We start from the raw sequence: 27,414 nt of genomic DNA, 5'->3' as shown, positions 1-27,414 counted from the left end.
TGTTAGCTTTAGCTTTAAAAATACCCTTTGTATAAACTTATGCTTTAATATCTTATGTTCCCTGGTGATCATATGGTCTCAGAGATCACTAGATTAATTGTTTTACTTCACATAATATTATAATGAGGAGGGAATCTGGAAGTCATTTAATGAGAGAATTTATCTCATGCAAAATTGTCTTTACCTCAGGAAAAAAACAGTCACTGCATTTCAAGCTGTTATCCAGTCTTTGGTACATTTATATATATTGGAGAACTCTTCACTTCACAACGATGGCCCTTTCAAAATTGGGTAATCTCATTCCTAATTCTCCTATTTCTCTATGATTAATCTTATACAATAGAGCATCATATTATGAGTCATCTCATTTTAATAATGATGGCCACTTCAATATTTAAAGACAGCTATTTTGTTACTGCTAACTGTTCATATTTAGGCTAAACATTTCCAGTTCCTTAAACTTGTCTTCATATGAGCTGCTTTCCAGATTCCTCATTATTTTGCATAAGGCTTTAAATGACCTAATTTTAGTTAAACCTCTGTTGTTTAGTTGAACCCAGTACTGAACTTCAGATATTATTGGAAGAATGGACTAATAGTCTTATAAATTTGATAACTCTAGAGCAAATCTTCATGGCCTTTTGCTGAATTACTTGCATAATAGCCATATGTCCTTTCAAAATTGCTTTTGTATCCATAGCAGATTTGAAATAATTTAGCTTGATATCAATATTAGGGTTACTTTATTTAAAATGAACTGCCTTTTCAGCCAAAAAACAAGTAAAACAGACTCAATGATGGATTTCTAAGATACTACTGGAGTTCTGTGTCTCTATGTGTGTGCATGCACTTTTGTAGCATGTATGTTTATGTATGTGTAGGGATGCATACGTAAGTGTTTTGCTAGAGGATATTGCAATTTTTTAACTGAAGTATAATTGACATACATTATATTAATTTCAGGTGTAAGCATAATGATTTGACATTGGTATACATTGTGAAATGATCACCACAATAAATCTACTTTCCATTTATCACCATACAGACTTACAAAGAATTTCTTTTCTTGTAATGAAAACTTCTAAGATTTATTTTCTTATCAACTTTCAAATTTGCAATACAATATTATTGACTATAGTCACCTTGCTGTACGTTACATCCTATGACTTATTTTAAAACTAGAATTCCACTTATATTTGTAATCTAAAAAACAAAACAAATGAACAAACAAAATGGAACAAAACTCAGAGATATGGAAAACAAAATGGTGATTGCCAGAGGGGATAGGGTTTGGGAGGTGCAAAATAGGTGAAGGGGATTAAGAGTTACAAAATAAAGTTTCTAGTTTATAAAGACCACATTGTAAAAATTTTGTGATATTAGGAAAAATGAAATTAAGTCTATTGTTTGTGTAAACATTAAAGTGCTTTCTTAGCTGTTTTGGAAACATAAAATAAGTGTATTTGAGACCATTTAATTAAGAAAATTTCAAATAAAAAATAACATTTCAAATGATTATTAACAAATCATCATGAACCTAATATTTCTTTTCACCCAGTATTTTGAAAATATTAATTATGTCATCATATGAGAGAAGTTTGCTGGAATTTAGGGAGAAAGCAAATGTACTTATTAGCATGCTACTATTTTTTAGACTGTTGGTATTATTGTATTATAGATTAAATATATAATATTCAGTTCCTTAATTGTTTTGTCTGGTTTATAACCTAGCTATGTTGACTTTAACATTCTACATGTTGTTACTACTCCTTTGTTGATCCATGTATATTTTAATATAAACTTAAATAAATAAATAAAGAGGTAAAATGTCCCATAATGTGGGTCCCAAATAGGCTCAAAATGGATGGAAAGGCTTTTTAAAAATAGATTTTCAGGCTAGTGCCTTAAGATTCTAATGCAGCATATCGGGTTGTGGTGTTCGAACTGGATTCTTCAAACACCCAATTGATTCTAATGACAGAGAAAGAACTTGTGAAAACACTGATTCAAAATTATTCCAAAGATCCATATTATTGCTGTTTTGAATTATTTATACCATTCATTACATCTGGTAATACAGATAATTGAATTAAATATATGATATTTGAACTTACTCTATGTTTAGAATTAGAAAGTAATTGCTTCTCTCCAAAAAATTCAGTATTTTTACTCAGTTTTCATTTTCTGTAGTGGGGATTCACTCAAAGTATATAATGCATTAAATAAAATTATTTTTAAATGTATTCATCTTTAGATTAATTATATTTTTATCTTCTGCTTGCAGGGTACAAGTTGAATTCTATATGAATGAAAACACATTTAAAGAGAGACTAAAGTTATTTTTTATCAAAAACCAGAGATCAAGTGAGTAATTCATTTTATTCTCCTGTATATATGTTGGTACATATTTGCCTAAAAAAATTCAGCCATGCAATCCTTTTGCAAAATATCTTTTATGTAGAATAAATATGATAATCTTTTCTGCCAGGCAGTAAAAAGTTTAGAAAGCTATAGATGTTACATTTGGTGGTGTTAGGATTTTTGAATACCTGTAATTCCCCAAATCCCACATCAATAAGCAGACTTGTGAGAGGACCATCTGGATTAGTCGAGACATTTAGGAAAATAATTTAAATGTGGGTCCCCTTATTTTAACTGTGAGGGATACTGAGAAGGCTCCGACCAAACCGGAATAATTATCTGCTTTATTGAGGAAGAGTTTAATGCTTCCCAATCGTGCCTGATAACAAGGGTTTTCTGAAATGTACAGATAACTAGCACCCTTCTCTGGAGATTTTGAATCAGGAAGTGTAGGCCTCAGCTCAGAGTTTCACACTCCACTGATGCTTCTCATCAGATAAATTTGGGAAACTTTTCAACTTCAAGAAGACATGAAATTGGCATAGTCACTGACCTAAGACCATTCAAGGCTGATGTGTCAGTGATACTTGTAGCCTCTCTGTAATGCCACATATTTTTTAAAAGCCATATATAATGAGTCAATATATAATTTTTCATGTGATTATTGCTTAAAATGTCAGCAAACAATGGAGAAGTCTGTATTATGGATTGGTGTAGACTTTTTGTTCTTTTTGACCCTGGAATCTTCTTGGGGTGGTCTAGATTAAGTTGTGTCTCTATAGGGTCCAAAGAGAAAAGCCCAAGTTGTGGGAGTTTATCCAAACACCGAGTGTAGGGACTGTTTCAGTACGTAAGGCACACTGGTTAGAGATTCTTTTTTTTTTTTTTTTAGATTTTATTTACTTGACAGAGAGAGACACAGCGAGAGAGGGAACACAAGCAGGGGGCGGGGAGAGGGAGAAGCAGGCTTCCCGCCGAGCAGGGAGCCCGATGCGGGGCTCGCTCCCAGGACCCTGGGATCATGACCTGAGCCGAAGGCAGACGCTTAACGACTTAACCAGGTGTCCCTGGTTAGAGATTCTCAGTGGCAAGTTAGCTCCAGAGTTAAGGCTAATCATAGGTAATGCCTTTCCAACCTGGTTGTTTAGAATTTCCAAGGAAGTCCCAGCAAGAAGTATTACCTAAAGTGGCCACATCATCATCTGAATAGGTTTCCTTGATTTTAATACTAACAATGCTATCTTTCCAGGCCAGAAAAGATAGATGCATTATTTGAATACTTCACCAGCAGCCAACTTTGATTAAATAGTCATTTGAGGAGACCAGTTCTATAAAACCAGGGCAATTTCATGAACAGTTTAAAAGACTTTATGAAGAAGCTAACCCATAAAATGTACCTAGCATTTTAATAGGGAAACCTAGGAAAAATTACACAATTAATAAGCATTAACCTTTTACTGTTAAGAAATGTTACTTCAAGTACACTCATATATAGCAGAGTAAAAAAAATGACATTTCATTTCCAGATTTTATTAAATAATAATTATAAGAAGACCTTTCTGAAAATTTTATTCATAATGCATCAATCAGATACCACCTGATAATTACAGGAAAGGTAATGCTTCTATTAATCAGACTTTAGGCATATTTTGCTTAATGTTAATTGCTCTTCTTCATCATCAAGTATTATAGGCTGCATAACTGTGACCTACACAGTTTTATAGATACATACATAGCAGTCTTAATACCCCCAAATATCAAAGATTTCATTGGTATTCAACCTAAAGTCAAAAGGAGGTTTCAACTGGTTGAACTAAAAAGTGTGTGTGTATGCATGTATTTTACAGCAAATGTGATTATGACTCTTCTACAATTATATAATTACTAATTGAGAGTACATATATAATTATATACATGATTATAATTTCTCTATAATCAAATCCACAAGGTGTTCTGAAAGTAAAAGATTTATAAACTATCTGATGAACTTGTAAATGTCTAGGTTTTCTAGCTAGTTAAAATTTATTCCAAAATTCATGGATACAAAAATTGCTTACACTTCTAAGAATATTTGAACCAATCTTGATTGGAAATATTTTTGTGGCTTCTGAATGCTCAAACCTAGATTTATCCTTGGGTATAATATTCATTGCCATTTTCAGTGCATACAATCTGTCAATGTCAGTTTTTGTTTAAATATTTAGGTAATTAAAATTCAGCTACCTAAAATTTAAGAGTTTAGACAATTATAGTATTATAGTTTCTAAATACAATTTAAGTTCTATACTTAAAGTTGTTATTTTTGACAATTTTTTTTGGTCCTTCATGAACTAAGTTCAAATAAAAATTAAATTTTTGTTGTTTGTTTAAAGGTCTAAGAATTCGTCTATTCAATTTTTCTCTCAAATTATTAAGCTGCTTATTATACATAATCCGAGTGCTACTAGAAAACCCTTCACAAGGAAATGAATGGTAAGGTGTCTTTGTCCAAACTTCAACAATATTCTTTTTATTACTTTGAAATGGATTATAATTTAATTTATTTTTATTTTTATTTCAAGATTTTATTTAAATTAAAGTTAGTTAAGACATAGTGTAGTATTAGTTTCAGAGGAATAATTTAGTGATTCATCACTTGATACAACACCCATGCTCATTACAAGTGCCCTCCTTAATGCCCATCACCCATTTACCCCAACCCCCAACCCACCTCCCCTCCAGCAACTCTCTTTTGTTCCCTATAGTTAAGAGTCTCTTACGGTTTGCCTAAAAATGTTTGTTTATTTATTTATTTATTTATTTATTTATTTATTTATTTATTTAGAAAGCAAGGGGAAGGGCATAGGGAGACAGAGAGAGAATCTCAAGCAGACTCCACACTGAGCACAGAGCCCATCCTGGGGCTTGACCTCACGGCCCTGAGATCATGACCTGAGCCAAAACCAAGACTCAGATGCTTAAAGGACTGATCTACCCAGGTGCCCCTCTTTCTCTGCTTTTATCTTATTTTTCCTTCCCTTCACTGTGTTCATCTGTTTTGTTTCTTAAATCCCATATATGAGTCTTTCTCTGACTGACTTATTTTACTTAGCGTAATACACTCTAGCTCCATCCACGTCATTGCAAATGGCAAGAATTCATTATTTTTGATAACTGTGTAATATTCCATTCCATTCACTTTTAATTTATCCGTTTATCAGTCAATGGACATTTGGGCTCTTTCCATATTTTGGCTATTGCAGATAGTGCTGCTATAAACATTGGGGTGCATGGGCCCTTTTAAATAATTATTTTTTATCCTTTGGATAAATACCTAGTAGTGCAATTGCTATTCTCATTGTAGTTTTAATTTGCATTTCCCTGATGCTGAGTGATGTTGAACATTTTTTTATGTGTCTGTTAGTCATTTTTATGTCTTCTTTGGAGAAATATCTGTTCATGTCTTCTTCCCATTTCTTAACTGGATTTTTTGTTTTTTTTTGTTTTTTTGGGTGTTGTGTTTGATGAGTCCTTTATAGATTTTGGATACTAGCCCTTTATCTGATATGTTATTTGTGAATATCTTCTCCCATTCTGTAAGTTGCCTTTTAGTTTTGTTGATTGTTTCCTTTGCTGTGCAGAAGCTTTTTATCTTAATGAAATCCCAATAGTTCATTTTTGCTTTAGTTTCCCTTCCCTCTGGAGATGTGTCTAACAAGAAGTTGCTGTGGCCGAGGTCAAAGAACTTGCTGCCTGTGTTCTCACTAGGATTTTGATGGTTTTTTGTCTCACATTTAGGTCTTCCATTCATTTTCAATTTATTTTTGTGTATGGTTTAAGAAAGTGGTCAGTTTCATTCCTCTGCATGTGGCTGACCAATTTTCCCAACACCATTTGTTGAAGAGGCTGTCTTTTTTCCATTGGATATTCTTTCCTCCCTTGTCAAAGATGAGTTGACCATATAGTTTGGGTTCATTTCTAGGTTCTCTATTCTGTTCCATTGATCTATGTGTCTGTTTTTGTGCCAGTACCATACTGTCTTGATGACTACACCTTGTAATATAGCTTGAAGTTCAGAATTGCGATACCTCCAGCTTTGCTTCTCTTTTTCAACATTACTCTGGCTGTTTTAGGTCTTTTCTGGTTTCATACAAATTTTAGAATTGTTTGTTCTAGCTCTCTGAAAAATGCTGGTGTTATTTTGATAGGGATTGCTGAATGTGTAGATTCCTGTGGGTAGCATAGACATTTTAACAATGTTTGTTCTTCCAGTCCATGAGCATGGAATGTTTTTCCATTTCTTTGTGTCTTCCTTAATTTATTTCATAAGTGTTCTATAGTTTTAGGGTACAGATCTTTTACCTTTTTGGTTAGGTTTATTCCTAGGTATCTTATGGTCTTTGGTACAATTATAAATGAGATTGATTCCTTGATTTCTCTTTCTGCTGCTTCATTATTGGTGTATAGAAATGTAACAGACTTCTGTGTTGATTTTACATCCTACAACTTTGCCGAATTCCTGTATTAGTTCTAGAGATTTTTTGTTGGGAGTCTTTTGGGTTTTCTACTTAAAGTATCATGTCGTCTGCGATGAGTGAAAGTTTGACTTCTTCCTTGTCATTTTGGATGTCTTTTATTACTTTTTGTTGTCTGATTGCTGAGTCTAGGACTTCTAGTACTATGTTGAGCAACAGTGGTGAGAGTGGACATCCCTGTTGTGTTCCTGACCTTAGGGGAAAAGTTCTTCATTTTCCCCCATTGAGGATGATGTTAGCTGTAATTCTTTCATATATGGCCTTTATGATCTTGAGGTATGTTCCTTCTATCCTTACTTTCTTGAGGATTTTTATCAAGAAAGGATGTCATATTTTATCAAATGCTTTTTCTGCATCTATTGAGAGGATCATATGGTTCTTATCCTTTCTTTTATTAATGTGATGTATCACCTTGATTGATTTGCAGATATTGAACCACCCTTGCAGCCCAGGAATAAATTCCACCTGGTCATGTTGAATAATCCTTTTAATATACTATTGGATTCAATTAGCTAGTATCTTGTTGAGAATTTTTGCATCCATGTTCATCAAGGATATTGATCTGTAATTATCCTTTTTAGTGGGTTCATTGTCTGGTTGGAATCAAGGTAATGCTGGCCTTATAAAATGAGTTTAGAAGTTTTCCTACCATTTCTATTTTTTGGAACAGTTTTGGAACAGAAGAATAAGTATTAAGTCTTCTTTAAATATTTGGTAGAATTCCCCTGGGAAGCCATCCGATCCTGGACTCTTGTTTGTTGGGAGATTTTTGATTACTGATTCAATTTCTTTGCTGGTTATGGGTCTATTCAGATTTTCTCTTTCTTTCTGATTCAGTTTTGGTAGTTTATATGTTTCTAGGAATTTATCTATTTCTTCCAGATTGCCTGATTTGTTGGTATATAACTGTTCCTAATATTCTCTTATAGTTGTTTGTATTTCTGAGGTGTTGATTGTGATCTCTCCTCTTTCATTCATAATTTTATTTATTTGGGTTCTTTCTCTTTTCTTTTTGTTAAGTCTGCCTTGGTGTTTATCAGTTTTGTTAATTCTTTTAAAGAACCAGCTCTTAGTTTTGTTGATCTGTTCTATTTTTTTAATTTCTATATCATTAATCTTTATTATTTCTCTTCTTCTGCTGGATTTAGACTTTATTTGCTGTTGTTTTCCCAGCTCCTTTAGATGTAAGTTTAGGTTGTGTATTTGAGACTTTTCTTGCTTCTTGAGGAAGGCCTGTATTGTTATATATTTACCTCTTAGGAATGACTTTGCTGCATCCCAAAGGTTTTGAACTGTAATGTTTTCATTTTCATAGGCTTCCATGTATTTTTTAAAAATTTTCTTTAATTTCCTGGTTGATGCATTCATTCTTTAGTAGGTGTCTGTGGTCTTTCCAAATTTTTTCTTATGATTGACTTCAAGTTTCATAACAGTGTGGTCTGAAAATATGCATGGTATGATCTCAATCTTTTTGTAGTGGTTAAGGCCTGATTTGTGACTTAGTATGTGATCTATTCTGGAAAATGTTCCATGTGTACCTGAAAAGAATGTGTATTCTTTAGGATGAAATGCTCTGAATATATCTGTTAAGTCCATCTGGTCCAGTGTGTCACTGTTTTCTTGTTGCTCTTCTGCTTAGATGATCTGTCCATTGCTATGAGTGAGGTGTTAAAGTCCCCTACTATTATTGTATTATTATCAATGAGTCTCTTTAAGTTTGATATTAATTGACTATTTATTTGGCTACTCTCAAGTAAGGGGCATAAATATTTACCGTTGTTAGATCTTGTTTGATAGACCCCATTATTATGATATATACCCTCTTCATCTCTTATTACAGTCTTTGGTTTAAAATCTAGTTTTTCTGACATAAGTATGGCTACTACAGCTTTCTTTTGATGTCCATTGGCATGATAAATGGTTCTCCATCCCGTCACTTTCAATCTGGAAGTATCTTTGTGTCTAAAATGAGTCTCTTTAAGCAGCATATTGATGGGTCTTTTTTTTTTTTAATCCATTCTGATACCGTATGCCTTTTTTTTTCTTTTTTTTTTTTTTACCACAGGAAGAGCCAAGGAGAAGCGGAACCTCTTTTTTTTTTTTTTTTTAAAGATTTTATTTATTTATTTGACAGAGAGAGACACAGCGAGAGAGGGAACACAAGCAGGGGGAGTGGGAGAGGGAGAAGCAGGCTCCCCGCAGAGCAGGGAGCCCGATGCAGGACTCGATCCCAGGACCCGGGATCATGACCTGAGCCGAAGGCAGTTGCTTAACCGACTGAGCCACCCAGGCGCCCCCGTATGCCTTTTGATTAGAGTTTTTAGTCCATTTACATTCAGAGTAATTATTGAGAGATATGAATTTAATGCCATTGTATTGCCTGTAATGTCATTGTTCCTGTAGATTGTCTCTGTTCCTTTCTATTCTTCATTGCTTTTGAGCTCTCTTTTCCACTCAAAGGGTCCCCTTTAATATATCTTACAGAGCTGGTTTAGTGTTCATGAACTCCTTTAGTTTTTTGCTTGTCTTGGAAACTCTTTTTTTTTTTTTAATTTTATTATATTATGTTAGCCACCATACAATACATTATTGGTTTTGATGTGGTGATCCACGATCCATTGTTTTCGTATAACACCCAGTGCTCCATGCAGTACGTGCCCTTAATACCCATCACTGGGCTAACCAATCCCCTTCCCCCCTCCCCTCTAAAACACTGTTTGTTTCTCAGAGTCCATAGTCTCTCATGGTTCATCTCTCCCTCCAATTCCCCCCCCCATTTTTCCCTTCCTTCTCCTAATGTCCTCCATGCTATTCCTTATGTTCCACAAATAAGTGAAACCATATGATAATTGACTTTCTCTGCTTGATGTATTTCACTTAGCATAATCTCCTCCAGTCCCATCCATGTTGATGTAAAAGTTGGGTATTCATCTTTTCTGATGGCTGAGTAATATTCCATTGTATATATGGACCACATCTTCTTTATCCATTCATCTGTTGAAGGGCATGTCAGCTCTTTCCACAGTTTGGCTATTGCAGACATTGCTGCTATTAACATTGGGGTGCATATGGCCCTTCTTTTCACTACATCTGTGTCTTTGGGGTAAATACCCTGTAGTGCAATTGCTGGGTCATAGGGTAGCTCTATTTTTAAATTTTTAAGGAACCTCCACACTCTTTTCCAAAGTGGCTGTACCAACTTGCATTCCCACGAACAGTGTAAGAGGGTTCCCCTTTCTCCACAACCTCTCCAACATTTGTTGTTTCTTTCCCTGTCCATTTTTGCCATTCTAACTGGTGTAAGGTGGTATCTCAGTGTGGTTTTGATTTCAATTTCCCTGATGGCTAATGATGATGAACATTTTTTCATGTGTCTATTAGCCATTTGTCTGTCTTCTTCAGAGAAGTGTCTTTTCATATCTTCTGCCCACTTTTTGACTTGATTATTTGTTTTTTGGGTGTTGAGTTTGAGAAGTTCTTTATAGATCTTGGACACCAGCCCTTTATCTGTAGTGTCATTTGCAAATATCTTCTCCCATTCTGTGGGTTGCCTCTTTGTTTTGTTGACTGTTTCCTTTGCTGTGCAGAAGCTTTTTATCTTGATGAAGTCCCAAACGTTCATTTTTGCTTTTGTTTCACTAGCTTTTGGAGATGTATCTTGAAAGAAGTTGCTGTGGGCGATGTCAAAGAGGTTACTGCCTATGTTCTCCTCTAGGATTTTGATGGATTCCTGTTTCACATTGAGGTCTTTCATCCACTTTGAGCTTATCTTTGTGTATGGTGTTAGAGAATGGTCGAGTTTCATTCTTCTGCATGTGGCTGTCCAATTTTCTCAGCACCATTTATTGAAGAGACTGTCTTTTTTCCATTGCATGTTTTTCCTGCTTTGTCAAAGATTATTTGACCATAGAGTTGAAGATCTATATCTGGGTTCTCTTCTGATCCATTGGTCTATATGTCTGTTTTTGTGCCAGTACCATGCTGTCTTGGTGATCACAGCTTTGTAATATAGCTTGAAATCAGGCAACGTGATGCCCCCGGCTTTGTTTCTCTTTTTCAACATTTCCTTGGCGATTCAGGGTCTTTTCTGATTCCATACAAATTTTAGGATTGTTTGTTCCAGCACTTTAAAAAATGTCATTGGAATTTTGATCGGGATGGCATTGAAGGTATAGATTGCTCTGGGTAGCATAGACATTTAACAATGTTTATTCTTCTGATCCATGAGCATGGAATATTTTTCCATCTTTTTGTGTCTTCTTCAATTTCTTTCATGAGTGTTTTGTAGTTCCTAGAGTATAGATCCTTTACCTCTTTGGTTAGGTTTATTCCAAGGTATCTTATGGTTTTTTGGTGCTATTGTAAATGGAATCGTTTCTCTAATTTCTCTTTCTACAGTTACATTGTTAGTGTATAAGAAAGCAACTGATTTCTGTGCATTGATTTTGTATCCTGCCACATTACTGAATTGCTGTATGAGTTCTAGTAATTTGAGGGTAGAGTCTTTTGGGTTTTCCAGCTAAAGTATGATGTCATCTGTGAAAAGAGACAGTTTGACTTCTTCTTTGCCAATTTGAATACCTTTTATTTCTTTTTGTTGTCTGATGCTATTGCTAGGACTTCTAGTACTATGTTGAACAATAGTGGTGAGAGTGGGCATCTTTGACATGTTCCTGATCTTAAGGGAAAGGCTCTCATCTTTTCCCCATTGAGGATGATATTGGCTGTGGGTTTTTCATAGATGGATTTTATGAACTTGAGGAATATTCCCTCTATCCCTATACTCTGGAGAGTTTTAATCAGGAAAGGATGTTGTATTTTGTCAAATGCTTTTTCTGCTTCAATTGAGAGGACCATATGCTTCTTCTCCCTCCTCTTATTAATGTGTTCTATCACATCGATTGATTTGCGAATGTTGAACCACCCTTGCATCCCGGGGATAAATCCCACTTGGTTATGGTGGATGATCCTTTTAATGTATTGTTGGATCCTATTAGCTAGGATTTTGTTGAGGATTTTGGAATCCATATTCATCAGGGATATCGGTCTGAAATTCTCTTTTTTGATGAGGTCTTTGCCTGGTTTGGGGATTAAGGTAATGCTGGACTCATAGAATGAGTTTGGAAGTTTTCCTTCTGTTTCTCTTTTTTGAAACAGCTTCAGTAGAATAGGTATTATTTCCTCTTTGAATGTTTGGTAGAATTCCCCAGGGAATCCATCAGGCCCTGGACTCTTGTTTTTTGGGAGGTTTTTGATCACTGCTTCAATCTCATTACTGGTTATTGGCCTATTCAGGTCAATTTCTTCCTGTTTCAGTCTTGGCAGCTTATAGGTTTCCAGGAAGGCCTCCATTTCATCCAGATTGCTCAGTTTATTGGCATATAGTTGTTGATAATAATTTCTAATAATTGTTTCTATTTCCTTTGTGTTAGTCGTGATCTGTCCCGTTTCATTCATAATTTTATTAAGTTGGGTCCTTTCTCTTTTCTTTTGGAAAAGTCTGGCCAGTGGTTTATCAATCTTATTACTTCTTTCAAAGAACCAACTTCTAGTTTCGTTGATCTGATCTACTGTGTTTCTGGTTTCTAATTCATTGATTTCTGCTCTAATTTTAATGATTTCTCTTCTAATGTGTGGCTTAGGTGTCATTTGTTGCTTTTTCTCTAGTTTGTTAAGGTGTAGAGTTAGTTGGTGAATTCAGGATTTTTCTATTTTTTTGAGTGAGGCTTTGATGGCTATGTATTTCCCCCTTAGGACCGCCTTTGCAGTATCCCATAGGTTTTGGACCAATGTGTTTTCGTTCTCATTGATTTCCATGAATTGTTTAAGTTCTTTGATTTCTTGGTTGACCCAAACATTCTTGAGCAGAGTGGTCTTTAGCTTCCAAGTGTTTGAATTTCTGCCAAATTTTTTCTTGTGATTGAGTTCCAGTTTTAGAGCATTGTGGTCTGAGAATATGCAGGGAATAATCTCAATCTTTTGGTATCAGTTGAGACCTGATTTGTGACCCAGTATATGGTCTATTCTGGAGAAAGTTCCATGTGTGCTCGAGAAGAATGAGTATTCTGTTGTTTTAGGGTGGAATGTTCTGTAAATATCTATGAGTTTCATCTGGTCCAATGTATCATTCAAAGCTCTTGTTTCCTTGTTGATTTTCTGCTTAGATGATCTGTCCATTGCTGAGAGTGGAGTATTGAGATCTCCTACAATGAATGTATTTTTATTAATATGACTCTTTATTTTGGTTAACAGTTGGCTTATATAGATGCCTGCTCCCATGTTGAGGGCATAGATATTTACAATTGTTAGATCTTCTTATTGGCTAGACCCTTTAAGAATGATATAGTGTCCTTCTGTGTCTCTTATTACAGACTTTAGTTCAAAATCTAATTCGTCTGATAGAAGAATTGCTACCCCAGCTTTCTTTTGAGGTCTGCTGGCATGGAAGATGGATCTCCATCCCTTCACTTCAGTCTGGATGTATCTTTAGGTTCAAAATGAGTCTCTTGTAGAGAACATATGGATAGGTCCTGTCTTTTTATCCAATCTGCAACCCTGTGCCGTTTTATGGGAGTGTTTAGGCCGTTCACGTTGAGAGTGATTATTGAAAGATATGAATTAATTGTCATCATGTTGCCTGTGAAGACATTGTTTTTATAGATTGTTCCTGTAAATTTCTGTTTTATATCACTCTTGGGGTCTTTCTCCTTTTATAGAACCCCTCTTAATATTTCTTGCAGGGCCGGCTTAGTGGTCACATATTCTTTCAGTCTCTGCCGGTCGTGGAAGTTCTGCATCTCTCCATCCATTCTAAATGAAAGCCTTGCCAGATAAAGTATTCTTGGCTGCATGTTCTTCTCATTTAGTACCCTGAATATGTCTTGTCAGGCCTTTCTGGCTTGCCAGGTCTCTGTGGATAGGTCTGACGTTATTCTGATGTTCCTCCCTCTGTACGTAAGGAATCTCTTCCCCCTAACTGCCCTTAAGATGGTTTCCTTGGTTCTAAGATTTGCAAGTTTTACTATTACATGCCAGGGTGTTGGCCTGTTTTCCTTGATCTTAGGAGGGGTCCTCTCTTCCTCTAGGATGTGAATGTTTGTTTCATTCTCTAGATTAGGGAAGTTCTCAGCTATGATTTGCTCAAATACATCTTCTAGTCCTCTCTCTCTCTCCACTCCCTCCGGGATTCCAATTATTCTGACATTGGAATGCTTCATGGTGTCACTTATTTCTCTGATTCTATTTTCATGGATTCTGAGTTGTTTTTCCCTGGCCTCCTCTTTTCCCTTTTTATCTATTATATTGTCTTCCAGGTCGCTTATTCTCTCTTCTGCCTCAGTTACCCTACCTGTTAGATTATCTAGATTGAATTGGATCTCATTGATAGCATTTTTAAGTTCTGCCAATTCCCCTTTTATTTCTGCCCTTAGAGACTCTATGTCGCCATTAATTGATTTCTCCATTCTAGCCATTGTCTTCACAATTGCTAGCCTGAATTCCATCTTCGACATCTTGGTTATATCTGCATCCATTTGTAAATCTGCAGCATAAGTCATAATCTCTGAGTCTTTTCTGTTTTGGGGGCTGCTCCTCCTAGTCATTCTGTTGATGGCTGTTTGAGGGAATGTATAGAGTCCAAATTATTGACCAGAACCCAAGCAAGATGCACCTGTTTTCTTGGGACCTTAGGGTTGCTGGCCTCTTGTTTTCCCAGCCTGTCTTCTGCGGGAGGGGCCTGCCGTGCTGTTACTCAGGCAACTGTTTTCAGGCGGAGTTGCCCTGCGCCCCTGTGGCGGGAGGTGGGCTCAGTGAGAATCAGTTTTGAGGGCTTTTGTTCTCTGGCGGCTTTCTCTGGCAGCTTTCTGCGTCTCTTCCATGAGTCAGAGCAGAAGACCATTTCCAACCCTCTGCCTCAGAGCAGAGAGATCGCAATGTATTCTTCAGTGAGCTCTCCAGGCCACACTGTCTCCATTTCTGTCCGTGCTGCTATTAACTACAGCGTCCTGGGTTGTGCGCCCCTCCACAGTGCTCTCAGTCCTGCCTCCAGGTCTGGGCACCTCTCTGCCCTTTGTGCTTCTAAAACTGCCAGTCGCTCCCAGTTTGCATGCGTGACCCCGCTGCTCCAGGTTTCCGTCTGGGTGGGCTGCGGTTCAGGTGCGACCCTGCCGCTGCGGGTTCCCGCCCTGGAGGGCTGCCCTGAAGTCCTTTCCCCGCTGCTACCAGTCTACTAGTCTGTGCCCCGTCTGCAGCATGCAAGGCTGTCACTCACTGGTGGTGTATGATCCCCACGGTCAGACACCCTCCTGCTGCCGTTTGTACTCCTATATCTGCCCACGGAATCACGGGTCCCTGCTTCGTACCTCAAAACCAGCCGCCTGCGATATTCCATTTGTAGAGGTCCAGATCTTCTTACATCTCAGGCTGGTTTCGTGGGTGCCCAGAGTAGTCTTGTAGATATCCAGCTCAATTCCGGGGACCAGTTGAAATAGGGTCCCCTACTCCTCCGCCATCTTTCAAAAACCTTGTCTTGGAAACTCTTTATCTCTCCTTCTATTCTGAATGATGGCCTTGCTGGATAAAGTATTCTGGCCTTCAAGGTCTACTGCTAACCTTATGTGTCTTCCCTTGTAGGATAAGGACCTTTGTCCCTGTCTGCTTTCAGAATTCTCTCTTTATCTTTGTATTTTGCAAGTTTCACTATGATATGTCGCAGTGTTGACCTGTTTTTGTTATTTTGAGGAGAGTTCTCTGTGTGTCTTGGACTTGAATGCCTGTTTCCTTCCCCAGATTACAGAAATCCTCAGGTAAAATTTGTTCAAGTAAATCTTCTGCCCCCTTTTTCTGCTCTTCTTCTTCTGGAGCTCCTGTGATATGGATACCATTTTACTTAATGGAATCTCTGAGTTCCCTAAATCTACCTTCATGATCTAGTAGTTTTCTTTCCTTCTTCTTTTCAGCTTCATTATTTTCCCTAGTTTTATCTTCTGTATCACCTATTCTCTCCACTGCTTCTTCCATCCTCATTGTGATTATATTCAGTCGGTTCTGCATTTCAGTTAATAGCACTTTTTATTTCAGCCTGACTAGTTTTTAGGTCTATTATCTCTGCATCAAGGATTTCTCTGGTATCCTCTATGCTTTTTTTTCAAGCCCAGCTAGTAGTTTATGACTGTTGGTCTAAATTCTTGTTCAGATATATTGCATATATCTGTTTTTAGCAAGTACCTGGCTATGATTTCTTCTTGACCTTTCTTTTGGGGAAAATTTCTCCATCTTGTCATTTGGTCTAAGTTTCTGTCTTTTGTGTGTTTTGAAAGCTTGTTATGTGTCCTGCACCTGAGAGTAATGCTACATTAAAAAGGGGTCATGCACTCTCCAGGGCCTGGCACTTTAGGAAGTGTTTCTGGTGTATGCATGTGCATGTGCACTCTGCTATTGCAGTTTGTCTGCTCTTTCGCACTGGTCAGTCCTCTATAGAGTTTCTCCTTGCTTGCATCGGGGAGTGATTGGACCTTTAAATAGATGTGCTTTGATTTGCTTGTTAACATAAGTCTGGAAAAAAGAAAAAAAGAAAAACAATGCCTGATCAAAAAAAAAAGAGAGAGAAAAGGAAATGAAAAATCAACAAACAAACAAACAGAAAACTATAAGCCTGATTCCAAAGGGGGAAAAAAAAAAAAACAAAGCCTGGTCCTATTTCCAGCAGAAACTGCAGAGTGATCAGTAAACTTGGTGCATGTGGGGTGCTGCCTGTGGTGGGTGGTATTCTGGGGGAGACGCCTGCTGCACTGGCTCAGAGTCAGACCTACCCCAGGAAATATGCACTTGCCAGGCACAGGGGGGCAGGGTTTGGTGTAAGCATATCCCGCCTCCACTGCGGGCCACTGTGTTGCTCTCTGAAGTTCCACATGTTGGTGGCGATGGGGAAAATGGTTCCACGACATTCTCTCATCCCAGACAGGGGATCCCACACTCCCTGCTGTTTAGGAAGCCCTCACAGAATAGTGAGGTCTGTGCCTGGTCCTACAGCTCCCCTGCATTTTATCTTTGGTTCACGGCTGGGATTCAAGACTCCAAATCTTAAAGGACCTGGCATTGTGGGGACCTACCCCCTCTCCTCTACTGTGACACTCAGTACCCCCGCTCCCAATCCATGGTCCAGAGAAGTTTTCGTCTTGTGCAAACTCAAGGTTGCACTCTCAATCCCTCTCTCTTTCTTTCCCTTTTCTCTCTCTGAAGAAAGGGTTCCTTCCCTTTGTGGCACTGCAGTTTTTCTCTCATCCAATTCACTTCCACGCACCTGGCACCTGGCATGCTGTCTCTCTCCAACTGTGACCAGTTGTGTCTCCAACTGTGACCAACTTCTCCCAGTTCCCAGATGGATTTCCTGGGTGTTCCAAATGATCTGACCTCAATACAGCTGTGTTCAAGGGAAGAGGAAAGCTCAGGGTTCTTCTACTTCTCCACCATCTTGACTCCTTCCCTTTGTATTATAATTTTAAAGGATGGTCTATGGAATTCACTTTCTTAAGGATGTTTTAGGGGTTTGTCACAATTAAATTGATCTGGCTTTCAGTTAATAAATGAACATAATCCTTGTAAGTTCTTTTTTTAAACATCTCTTCTTGTGGTTTCTGGCTGGCTAAGTCAGAAGAGCATGCAACTGTTGATCTCAGGGTCATGAGTTTGAGCCCCATGCTGGGTATAGATTGCTTAAATAAATAAATATGCTTAAAAAAATAGCACTCCAGTAAAAAATAAACATTTCTTCTTTTCTTATCTACTTATCTAATGCTAATACTGGACACCAACCCATATCATTTTTATTGCCAACCAAAGTACTCTAAGTAATTGTTTAATATGGGGTTAATCTCTCTAAAGACCCACATACCTTTCTGTTCTTGATTTACATATACACCAAAAAGGTATACTCTTTTGTATACCAGCTTTATAAGTATTTCCAGTTTCACTGGATGTTACCTTTTTTTTTTTTTTTAAGGATTCCTTGAGGGCATTATGCTAAGTGAAATAAGTTAGAAAATGATATGTGGAATCTAAAAATAACCAAAAATCAAAACCTAAAACAAAACAATGACAAGAACAACAAAAATCTAGTTGTAACTCTTGAAACACTCCAGCATTTATTGGGATGCATGACTATCTTAAGTCTCAGATTTAGCTTGTGTAGCTCTTTATCTTATTTGAGTTAAATGACGTACTGACTTATTTTAACCTATTTTTACATTCATTATCATGTTGCTTTTATTAAATTGCATTTCTGTTCATTTATACACGTACCCTTTTAGGATCTATCCTTTGGTGGAAGTAGTAGGTAAGGGAACTTGCTATGTAATAATTTCTAATTCATCACCATTTTGGGTTCCTGTCTAGCCTACTAAATTTAAAATAATTTTCAAAGTACAAGACAAATTTGATGGCTAACTTTTGTAGTTATTTTTGCATGTGGAGTTGCTCTAAGAAAATTAAGAAATAAAAAAGATCAAAGTAAAATGGAGAGTGATAGTATAATATGCATTTAAATGAATTGGTTACTCCTCAGCTTGTTTAGACAGAAAATTATTCTCTATATATTAAAGGGTTAAAGATTATCAAGTGAAACTTTATCATGTAATAATTTATGTGATAATTCTTTATAAAATTTTAATTCATTTAATGAAATATAATTATGTCTATTTTGCTATATCTTTATTGAATACTTAGCCTGTATTTATATTGCTATGAGTCGAGGTATAGCTAAGAAAAGGAACACTCACTACCCTCAGGGAATTTTCAGCCTGTGGAAGGTTGTATATTTTGAAATTCTTGCTATTTTCTGGCATTGGACTAGTTGTTTTATTTATGTTATTTCCTTCAGCATACACTTAATCTTATTATTCCTACCTTACATACAGAGAAGCAGAAATTTTTTCATATTTGCCCTTTGCTTTGAGGCCTTCAGCACTTATCTTTTTTTTTTAAAGATTTATTTATATACTTATTTGAAAGAGAGAGAGAGCACAAGCAGCAGGAGGGGCAGAGGGAGAGGGAGAGAGAGAATCTCCAGCAGACTCCTTTCTGAGTGCGGAGCCAGACGTGGGGATCCCAGGACCCCGAGATCATGACCTGAGCCAAAACCAAGAGTCAGCTGCTTAACCAAGTAAGCCACCCAGGCACCCCAGCTCTAATCTTTTTATGCCTTTCATCCCTGTTTAAATCACTGACTACAGGAAGCCAGCACCTTCCCATTTCCCCCATTTGAACTGCATATTCATCCTTTCTACTTGGATGTTTAATAGGCATTTCAAACTTGCCATGTTCTGGTCTGCTTCTTCTGTGCTCTTCCACATCTCAACATGTGACAACTCTGTCCTTCCCCCAACCCTGCTCTACTCTCAGCTTTCCACATTTCAGCTGAACCAAATTCCAACCTAACAGTTGCTCAGGCCAAATGCTTTAGAGTTATTCTTAACTTCTCTTTTGGTCTCACACTCTGCAGCATATGCAAACCCCTTAGAAAATTCTGTCATTTCTACTTTGAAAATACATCCAGCATACAACCACTTCTCAGTGCTGCCATCCTGGCACAAGCCACCTTCTGTCACCTGGGTACTGCAGTAGCCATTCTAATTAGTCCTGCTAATTCTGCCTTTGCTCCCCTTTGGTTTATTCTTAATATAGCAGCCAGTATTCCTTTAAAGTCTAAGTCAGATCTTTACACAGCTGTGCTTGAAATGCTGTACTGCTTACCATGGCTGTGAGAATTCCTGTTTCTCTGTAACTTCACCTCCTCCTCTTCATCCACCACCCATTTTGCTCCAGCCACATTGGCCTCTTCTCTGTTTCTGGAATATACCAGCCACAATCCTGGCTCAGGGCCTTCATACCTGCTGTTCCCTCTGTCTGGAATTCTCTTCCATCAGATAACATAAGGCACACTTCCTCAGATCTTACTCAAAATTGTATTTTCAGTGAAGCTTTACCTAAATATCCTGCTTAAAATTGTATTCTCCTCACAAGACTCCTTCAAATACTTTTTTCTTTTTTCTTTTCCCTTTTAACTTTTCTCCATTGCTTTTATCTCTTTTGTGTATTGTACATAGTTTACTTGTTTGTTTTGTTTTCTGTATATTCCATGGGGTTTGCAGTGGCTATCCCATGAGGGCATAGCTTGTTATCTGAATTCTCAGAACCTGGCACAAATTCGATGCTCAGTACTTATTTATTAAATGAGCGAGCGAATAACTGAATAAATGAAGGTCCTTTATAATCTGACTTGTGCTTATTTTACCTCACCAACCTGCCATCCAGCCATTCTGACCTACCTGAAGCCACTTATACATATTCTGCTCTCCATTGTCTCTGGCCCTTGGGATATTCTGCTCTGTCTTCTTGATTTCTGTTTTCCATTCTTGTTCCTCACTCCCTACTCCTTTTTAACTTGCCTCAGGACTTCTGGACCTTCAGGGTAACAATTTCTTGTATAATTCCTTATCTGAAATTCTTACCTGACATCATGATTATAGCCTAATTTCTGAGTTAGGAGTGGCCTCTGGGGATTCTCTGAACCTCCCCTGCATACTTCTGTCCCAACACTTAACTCATTGCCCTTGATTTTACTATTTACTTCTCTGTTCTCCCTATACGCTTATGGAAGGCAAGGACCATGTTCCATTTGCCTCTGTAGCTCTCATACTTAGTGTAGGACTTCGTGGGTCAGTGAATGTTGTTGAGTTAATGAAATTATGTTCAACAGTTTTATTGATGGTGTTGCACAATCAAGATGATTGAAGACCACTGGCTAGAGATGCTAGTGCATATTACATTTATTACATTTTTCTATGTATTATTAAAAATGGTTCATGCTGCACTTCTTTCTAAACACATACCAGAATAGTTATTAAAACTTGGTGATTTATAAATAAAATGTACATTAGAGAGACCTGAAAATCATAAAATGAGACATGATAGAATTTCTCTAAGGGTGAAGGGGTGTTGGGGGATGATGGCAGAGTAAAATTATATTATTTGAAAAACATTAAGGGAACAAAGTTTCCTACAATTAACTTCTATGTCATATTACGGAGAATACTTAGCCATAATTATAGAGGATATAAATTTACAAACCAGATTACTGCAATTAAAAAACATAACAACGTAACTTGTGGCTCCATTTTGAATACAATGTTCTGTTCAGTTCCCATAGTCAATGCAGTATTGGTTAATGAAAAACAGAAGTGGCCTTTATGGGCACAGGCTCTATTTTAAAATAATGAAGCTAATTCAGCAAAGAGATTTATTTAATTAGAGCTTCTGACATAATAAAGCTGTGGATAGTTTGTGCTGCTTTGCTTTATTTTTAAGCCCCTTTAGAGTCAAAACTGATAGGAAAATGTTGCAAGTATGGACAAACTGAGGATATGAAAAAAAATATTATTGTTAATGTATAAAATTGCACAAATGACAAACGCTTGGCTTGTGATTATTACTATATATTACTATATAAATACCTGTGGCAAGGAAAGGAAGTAAAAATTGCCTAAAATATCAACATCTGGAAATAAGTACCTACAGTACTTTGATGATCAATCTTTTGTAAATTCTCTCTGTGTAAATACATGTACACGGTTTGTAGTAAATGATTTAAAGGCATTAGCAAAGGAAACATACCTCTGGCATGTTGCTTATGAATTTCACTGAGAGATGAGCCATCAGCATTGACTCATTGCCTGCTGGTGCTTACAGTTCTTCACTGTGTGTCAAAACGAATGTATCTCCTTGCACTTTAAAAACTGTGGAAGTGATTATTAGTTTTTAACATCAAGTGATAGGGACAAGGTAAGAAGCACATGAATGTGCTTATATTGTATGGTATTTGAATTTACATTGAAAATCAGTGCCTAATAGAGCAACAAATGTTCAGGTGACGTTCACATTTTAAAGATTATTTCTTCTTTAGGGTAATAGTTATCAAAAGGAGAAATCTTTTACTATATATATTTTTAAAGATTTTATTTATTTATTTATTTGAGAAAGAGAGAGAGAGCATGTGCATACAAGTGAGGGGAGGGGGAGAGGGAGAGGGAGAAACAGAATCCCCGCTGAGCATAGAGCCTAGTGGACCTGGGGTTCCACTGACCCTGGGATCCTGAGATTATGACCTGAATGCAAGTCAGACACTTAACTGACTGAGCCACACAGGCACCCCCACAATATCTTTTTAATATTTGATGACCAATTGGAAGGAATGTTACAACATAGACCTTTTCTTTTCTCATGTATATTGGCTACAGTATAGATTAAAGTAGCACCAAGTGCTTTAACATATAATATCAAAAATTCAAAAGAATTTTTTTGTTTACTGGAGTCTAATGCTGGTGTGTTCTTACTATAGATCTTTTCTGTGTTTGGGTGATTCACACACACATGCATGCACATACTCTGTAACATGGAAGTACACTATTATGTATGAAAACCACTTCTATTTTGTGTCTATGTGCTGTCTAAGACCTAAACATCCTCTGCAAACAGCTTTGGGAATGGTAAACAGAGCATGGAGAAGGTATATATATACTTGAAATTACTGGCAACAAATGACAAGCATCACTTTTACTCGCATTTTATTCTCAGATCTCATGTGAGAATCAGTCATATCACCATACTTTCACACAAAGGCTGAGAAATGTAGCCTTTAGCTGAAGAGTGCCTTTCTGCACTCAACTCTATACCATGGAGAGGGGAGAGGAGTGTTGATAGAAAGCTTCAGCCAGTGCACATGGGATGGAAAGACTCTTAAAGTCCAGTCTCTTAGAGAGTAGGATTTAGTCTTCCCTGCAATACTCCTCACAGCTGGCTGTCTAACCTGGTACGAAGTATATCTAGTGTTTTGAAAGGAATCAGTTATTAAAAAATCTTCCTAATATATTGTCAAGACTCTACTATGCATCAGTATTGTGGTCTCCTTGGTTTTGGACACACACTAAATTTTATATGTCTTTGAGATGTGGGCCTAGTACCATACCTAGTACTCAGTTCTCAGTATTTGTTATGGTTAGGAGAGTTTTATCATTTCCACCCTGGTTTGGGGTATTTTACTTTTGTTAATAGAATATGAGCTGCAGTTGTTTTCTTGGAGAACTATCAGTGTTCATCTTGAGTTTGTGAGTCAAAGGTCCTTTCATATAAATTATGCCTCACATATTTACCCCATGACGTTCATGTATTTAACAAATGCTTTATTCTTCTGGTTAACATATTCACCCCTGGACTTCTGCCTCAGCTGCTAAAGCTTCTCTGATATTTTTTAGCAGCTATGTTCTTACCTTTTGGAGAAGCCATAAATAAGCATGCTGTGAAAAGTGGCTGAGGCTACAGGTCACCGACTTCCTATATTTAATTTTTGCCATAACTTCCATGGTTTGATATGGTTCTTCCAGTTTTCATAATGATGCTTCAAGAGTGGATTTTATCTATAAACCTAGTTCAGTCTGAAAAACCAAATCCCATACATTTTGTTTTTATGTTTGCTTTTGTTGTTTTATTTTTATAATGAACAAAAGTGAAACTTATTTTATTTTCCAGGATTTTATAGTTAGTTCATGATTATTACTATATAAATATCTATGGCAAGGAAAGGAAGTAAAAATTGCCTAACATATCAACGTCTGGAAATAAGTACCTACAGTACTTTGATGACCAATCTTTTGTAAATTCTCTCTGTGTAAATACGTATACATAACATGCTCATACTGATGTAGTTAGGTCAATATTCTAAGCATCATCTTTTCGATGACTTTTATCATTTTCATGTTTTTTTCTGTTGTTGATCATGAGGCTACTTTAATTCTCTTCCACTTCCTTTCCTGCAACAGTAAAGATTCCTGTATAGATATTCTTTCCTTGTAATGCATTTTTGTCAGTGGGCTTGAAGCTGCATTTGGAATTATGGTCTGGTTGCCAGTTTGTTTTCTCTCTTCTTTGTTTTGGAGATGATCTAGAGATCTAGAAATGTGCAGATCAGATCCTACATTCTTTTTTCATGATAAGTTCATTTTATGAAGAAGAGTTGGGGCACTAGCTTTTTACTAGAATTGATACGTTATTCTTCTATATATTTATCCAGTTTGGTGGAAAAGATGACTTTCTGTTGGAGACCTCACTTCACACATGCAATTTATATATTAGAGTTTTGCAGAAATGTTTTTTAAAAGATTTTTTTTTATTTATTTGACAGAGAGAGACACAGCGAGAGAGACACAGCAGGGGGAGTGGGAGAGGGAGAAGCAGGCTTCCCTCTGAGCAGGGAGCCGGACCTGGGGCTCGATCCCAGGACCCTGGGATCATGACCTGAGCCTAAGGCAGATGCTTAATGACTGAGCCACCCAGGTGCCCCATGCAGAAATGTTTTTTAAGGATTATGAAGCCTATTTCACATGACATGGCCTTGTCTAAGAAAAGGCTTTTCTTCAAAGTCTTATTTAAATTTAAATACCTATAGTATTTTAAGACCTATCAAAATAAAATAACATCCCAGTCCAAAGAAAATGCTGTTTGTTTGATAACTAGCTTTAGTACCTCTATATTAAGTATTAATTTCTCTTTGAAAAAATGCTCTTAAACTTCTGATTCACAATTTATTTTATAATTTTTCAGAGATTGCTATTTACTTAATTATTTAGTAGTTTTTATAGCACATCATCTTTATCTATGAAAAATGTCCATATCCCTCTTCATTCTTACCTATCTTGTTGCTGAGAATATAAGAGATGTGTTTTGGAAAGGACAGTGTTGCTGAACTCATAGGCCATATTTTTGCCTTTATGGCACCATCCATTTGTTTATATTGAATGCCTAACTCACTATAGGTGTGTACTCATAAAGACATTGGGACTGTAATGGTGAGTAAAATAGACATACTGTTTCATCTTAGGAAAACTTGCAGTTTAATGAGAAGATAACTATTAAAGAAATACATATGCAAATAAATGTAAAGTTACAACCAACATAGATGGCAGAAGAGGTGTGGTGAGTGACATTGCCTAAGAGATTAGTTGACTACATTGATCAAGTGGCTGCTTCAAGGAAGGTTTCCCTGAGAGTTGAGCTGAGAGCTCTATGATAAGGGAAGAGATCATGTAGAAAAGGCAGAGATAGGAAGGATCATGTCACAATTGAGTAAGTTTAATAATGCCATTTAAGAGTTTTTGGTCTTTATTCTAACAGAAGTGTAGTGCCAATACACAGTGGGGTGATGTGATCTAAATCACATTTAGAAGGCATCTGTGTAGTTGTAATTTGGGGGAAAAATGTAGAAGGCAAAAAGAAGTTTAGGTTCCTAGTTGGTAGGCTTTTGCAAGGATCCCATTTGCAAAAAATGGTAGTTTAGTTGAGGTGGTTGTGGTAGTAGAGATGAAGAGAGGTAGATGCATTCTACAGATATTTGGTGGGAAGAATTGAAAAGGTTTGATGACTAATGTATTAAATATTTGCAAATACAGGAGAGGAAAGAATCTACGATGATGCCTAAGTTTTTGGGTAACCAGACACGGTGGAATTTGGTGCCATTTGGTGAGAGGTGCAAAATGGAGAGGACCAGTTTTTGAGAGAAAGGTCATAGGTTTGGTTTGGAGCAATTGAAGAGATCAGTTGTCCAGGTAGATGTGACATTCTGGAATTATACAGTACTTCAGTTTAAGATAGTAGGTAGTTTCTTTGAGTATTATTTTAAAGTTTACGATTTTTTTAAAACTAGAATTTTAGAAAGTTTATTGCTCTTTATTATTATTTAACATATTACCAAAAAGAAATAACTTAAAGATTTAAAAATACACTTGATATTTTATGGGACTCCTCTAATACTTCATAACTATAAGGAGCGACTAGGCTTTGTTCTGTCCTGTTATTTTTTTTATTTGCAATTTTTGGGCAGCATAATGTAACTATTCTCATTGTTTCATGAGTAGATTATATTGCTGTGAATGATCTCTCATTTGAATCAGCTGTATGCAAAATAATGTAGACAATGGTAGGGTATAAAGAATTAAAAATTATAACTAGTGGGGGCACCTGGCTGGCTTAGTCAGGAGAGCATGTGACTTAATCTTGGGGTAGTAGGTTCAACTTTATGTTGGGCGTGGAGCGTATTTAAAAAAAATTATAACTAGTAGCTACATTAGAAGTGTATGGTGTTTTTTTGCAGAGTAGAAATAATTTTTAACATCAGGGATGATATGATTTTTAGGAGATATTTAAGGACAGTCACTCTGTTCTGCATAATGTTTTATGCTAACCTTAGTATGGATTTTCTTGGTAGTATAATGTTTTATACAAACCTGAATCTGAAATATTAATGTGCTCTATGAGTTACTCACTTTATTCTATTTATACTGTTGACTTTGTATTGCCAAAATATTAGCAGTGTTAAAAATAATGAAATCTTTGAGTTTATGGAAGACCTTTAAGTGACTTTTCAGTGGAGAATTGACATGTAAATGGTTTGAGGTTTTTCTGTCTTGCCATAATCACTCTTTAGATAAGGGCCCATTATCTTTTCTTTCCTTATTAACATGAGAATAAAAACAAAATTAGAAAAGGTTTAGAAATAAACCATTTTCTATTCCTGGAATAGAAGTGGATATTATCAAAAAGAAAACTGAAACAATATAAAGCTTTTCTAATTTCAATTTTGATATTTTATTGCCTTTTAATGCAGCATTATTTAAATATTTCCAACTTCAGTTGAAATTTTAAAATGAATGCTTTTTTCATGTTTTTAAAAACTAATATTTTTTTTTATAGGTCTCATATCTTTTGGGTGAACAGAAGTCTACCTTTATGGGGCTTACAGGTTATGTACAATTTTGTTTTACCCCTCTATTTCTGGATTTATTCTTATTTCATAGATGAGTACTATTGGAGAGAAAACTGTTGATATTAAAAATGAGTTTGTTTTATTGCTTATTAATCTTGATGCATGTCTTAGACAACTGTTTTTTTTCCCCCTATCTTCATGTTTGCCTGAGCCCTGCATTCTACTTTTTGAGAATTTCCTTCTGATCAGGATTAGACTTCAGAAAGCTTTTGAGGGTGTGGAGAAAAAAAGAGTAAACCAGTGTGTTAAGGCACCACAAGTTCCCCAAATGACTCTAGGTATTCATCTTATGTAATCCTTGAAAAATTAATCAAAAGCCCATAACCATGTTTGCTCTTTTACTATATCTGCAGTGTCTGGAACATGGTAGAATCTCAATAAATAATTATTAAATGCATTAAACAAGTGAATGAATGGCTCATATTACCAAGAGCAAGAGCTTGGTCCCTAAACAGATAATTTTGTAAATAAAACAAAAAGTATGTTCTGGCATAAAAGGAGTCCTGAGGAAAGAGTAAGAAAATATGAGAGGGAACATGTCTGAATTATATTGTTGGGGTGTTCCCTAGGGTCCTCTATACCTCTTCTTTGCTCCTTTTTCTGTTGAATTTTATGCCCAGCAAACTTTTTACATGTTCCTATCTCTACTCCTGTCTCTCTCTTACAGATACT

At 36.4% G+C, this 27,414-nt stretch overlaps 1 protein-coding gene across 3 annotated transcripts in view; it reads left to right on the top strand.

Annotated features, from left to right (window-relative positions):
* KCNT2 (potassium sodium-activated channel subfamily T member 2) overlaps positions 1-27,414 on the top strand; it is a 377,441-nt gene that overhangs the window by 102,978 nt on the left and 247,049 nt on the right. For all 3 annotated transcript variants that reach the window (XM_021686661.1, XM_021686660.1, XM_021686659.1), the window contains exons 2-4: positions 2,285-2,364; positions 4,734-4,833; positions 26,670-26,718. In XM_021686661.1, the coding sequence (XP_021542336.1) occupies positions 2,285-2,364; positions 4,734-4,833; positions 26,670-26,718 (229 nt within the window). The remainder of the gene's footprint in view (positions 1-2,284; positions 2,365-4,733; positions 4,834-26,669; positions 26,719-27,414) is intronic.

Source organism: Neomonachus schauinslandi, chromosome 6 (genome assembly GCF_002201575.2).
Source record: "Neomonachus schauinslandi chromosome 6, ASM220157v2, whole genome shotgun sequence".
Lineage (NCBI taxonomy): Eukaryota > Metazoa > Chordata > Mammalia > Carnivora > Phocidae > Neomonachus > Neomonachus schauinslandi.
This window is presented reverse-complemented; position numbering and strand designations above follow the sequence as displayed.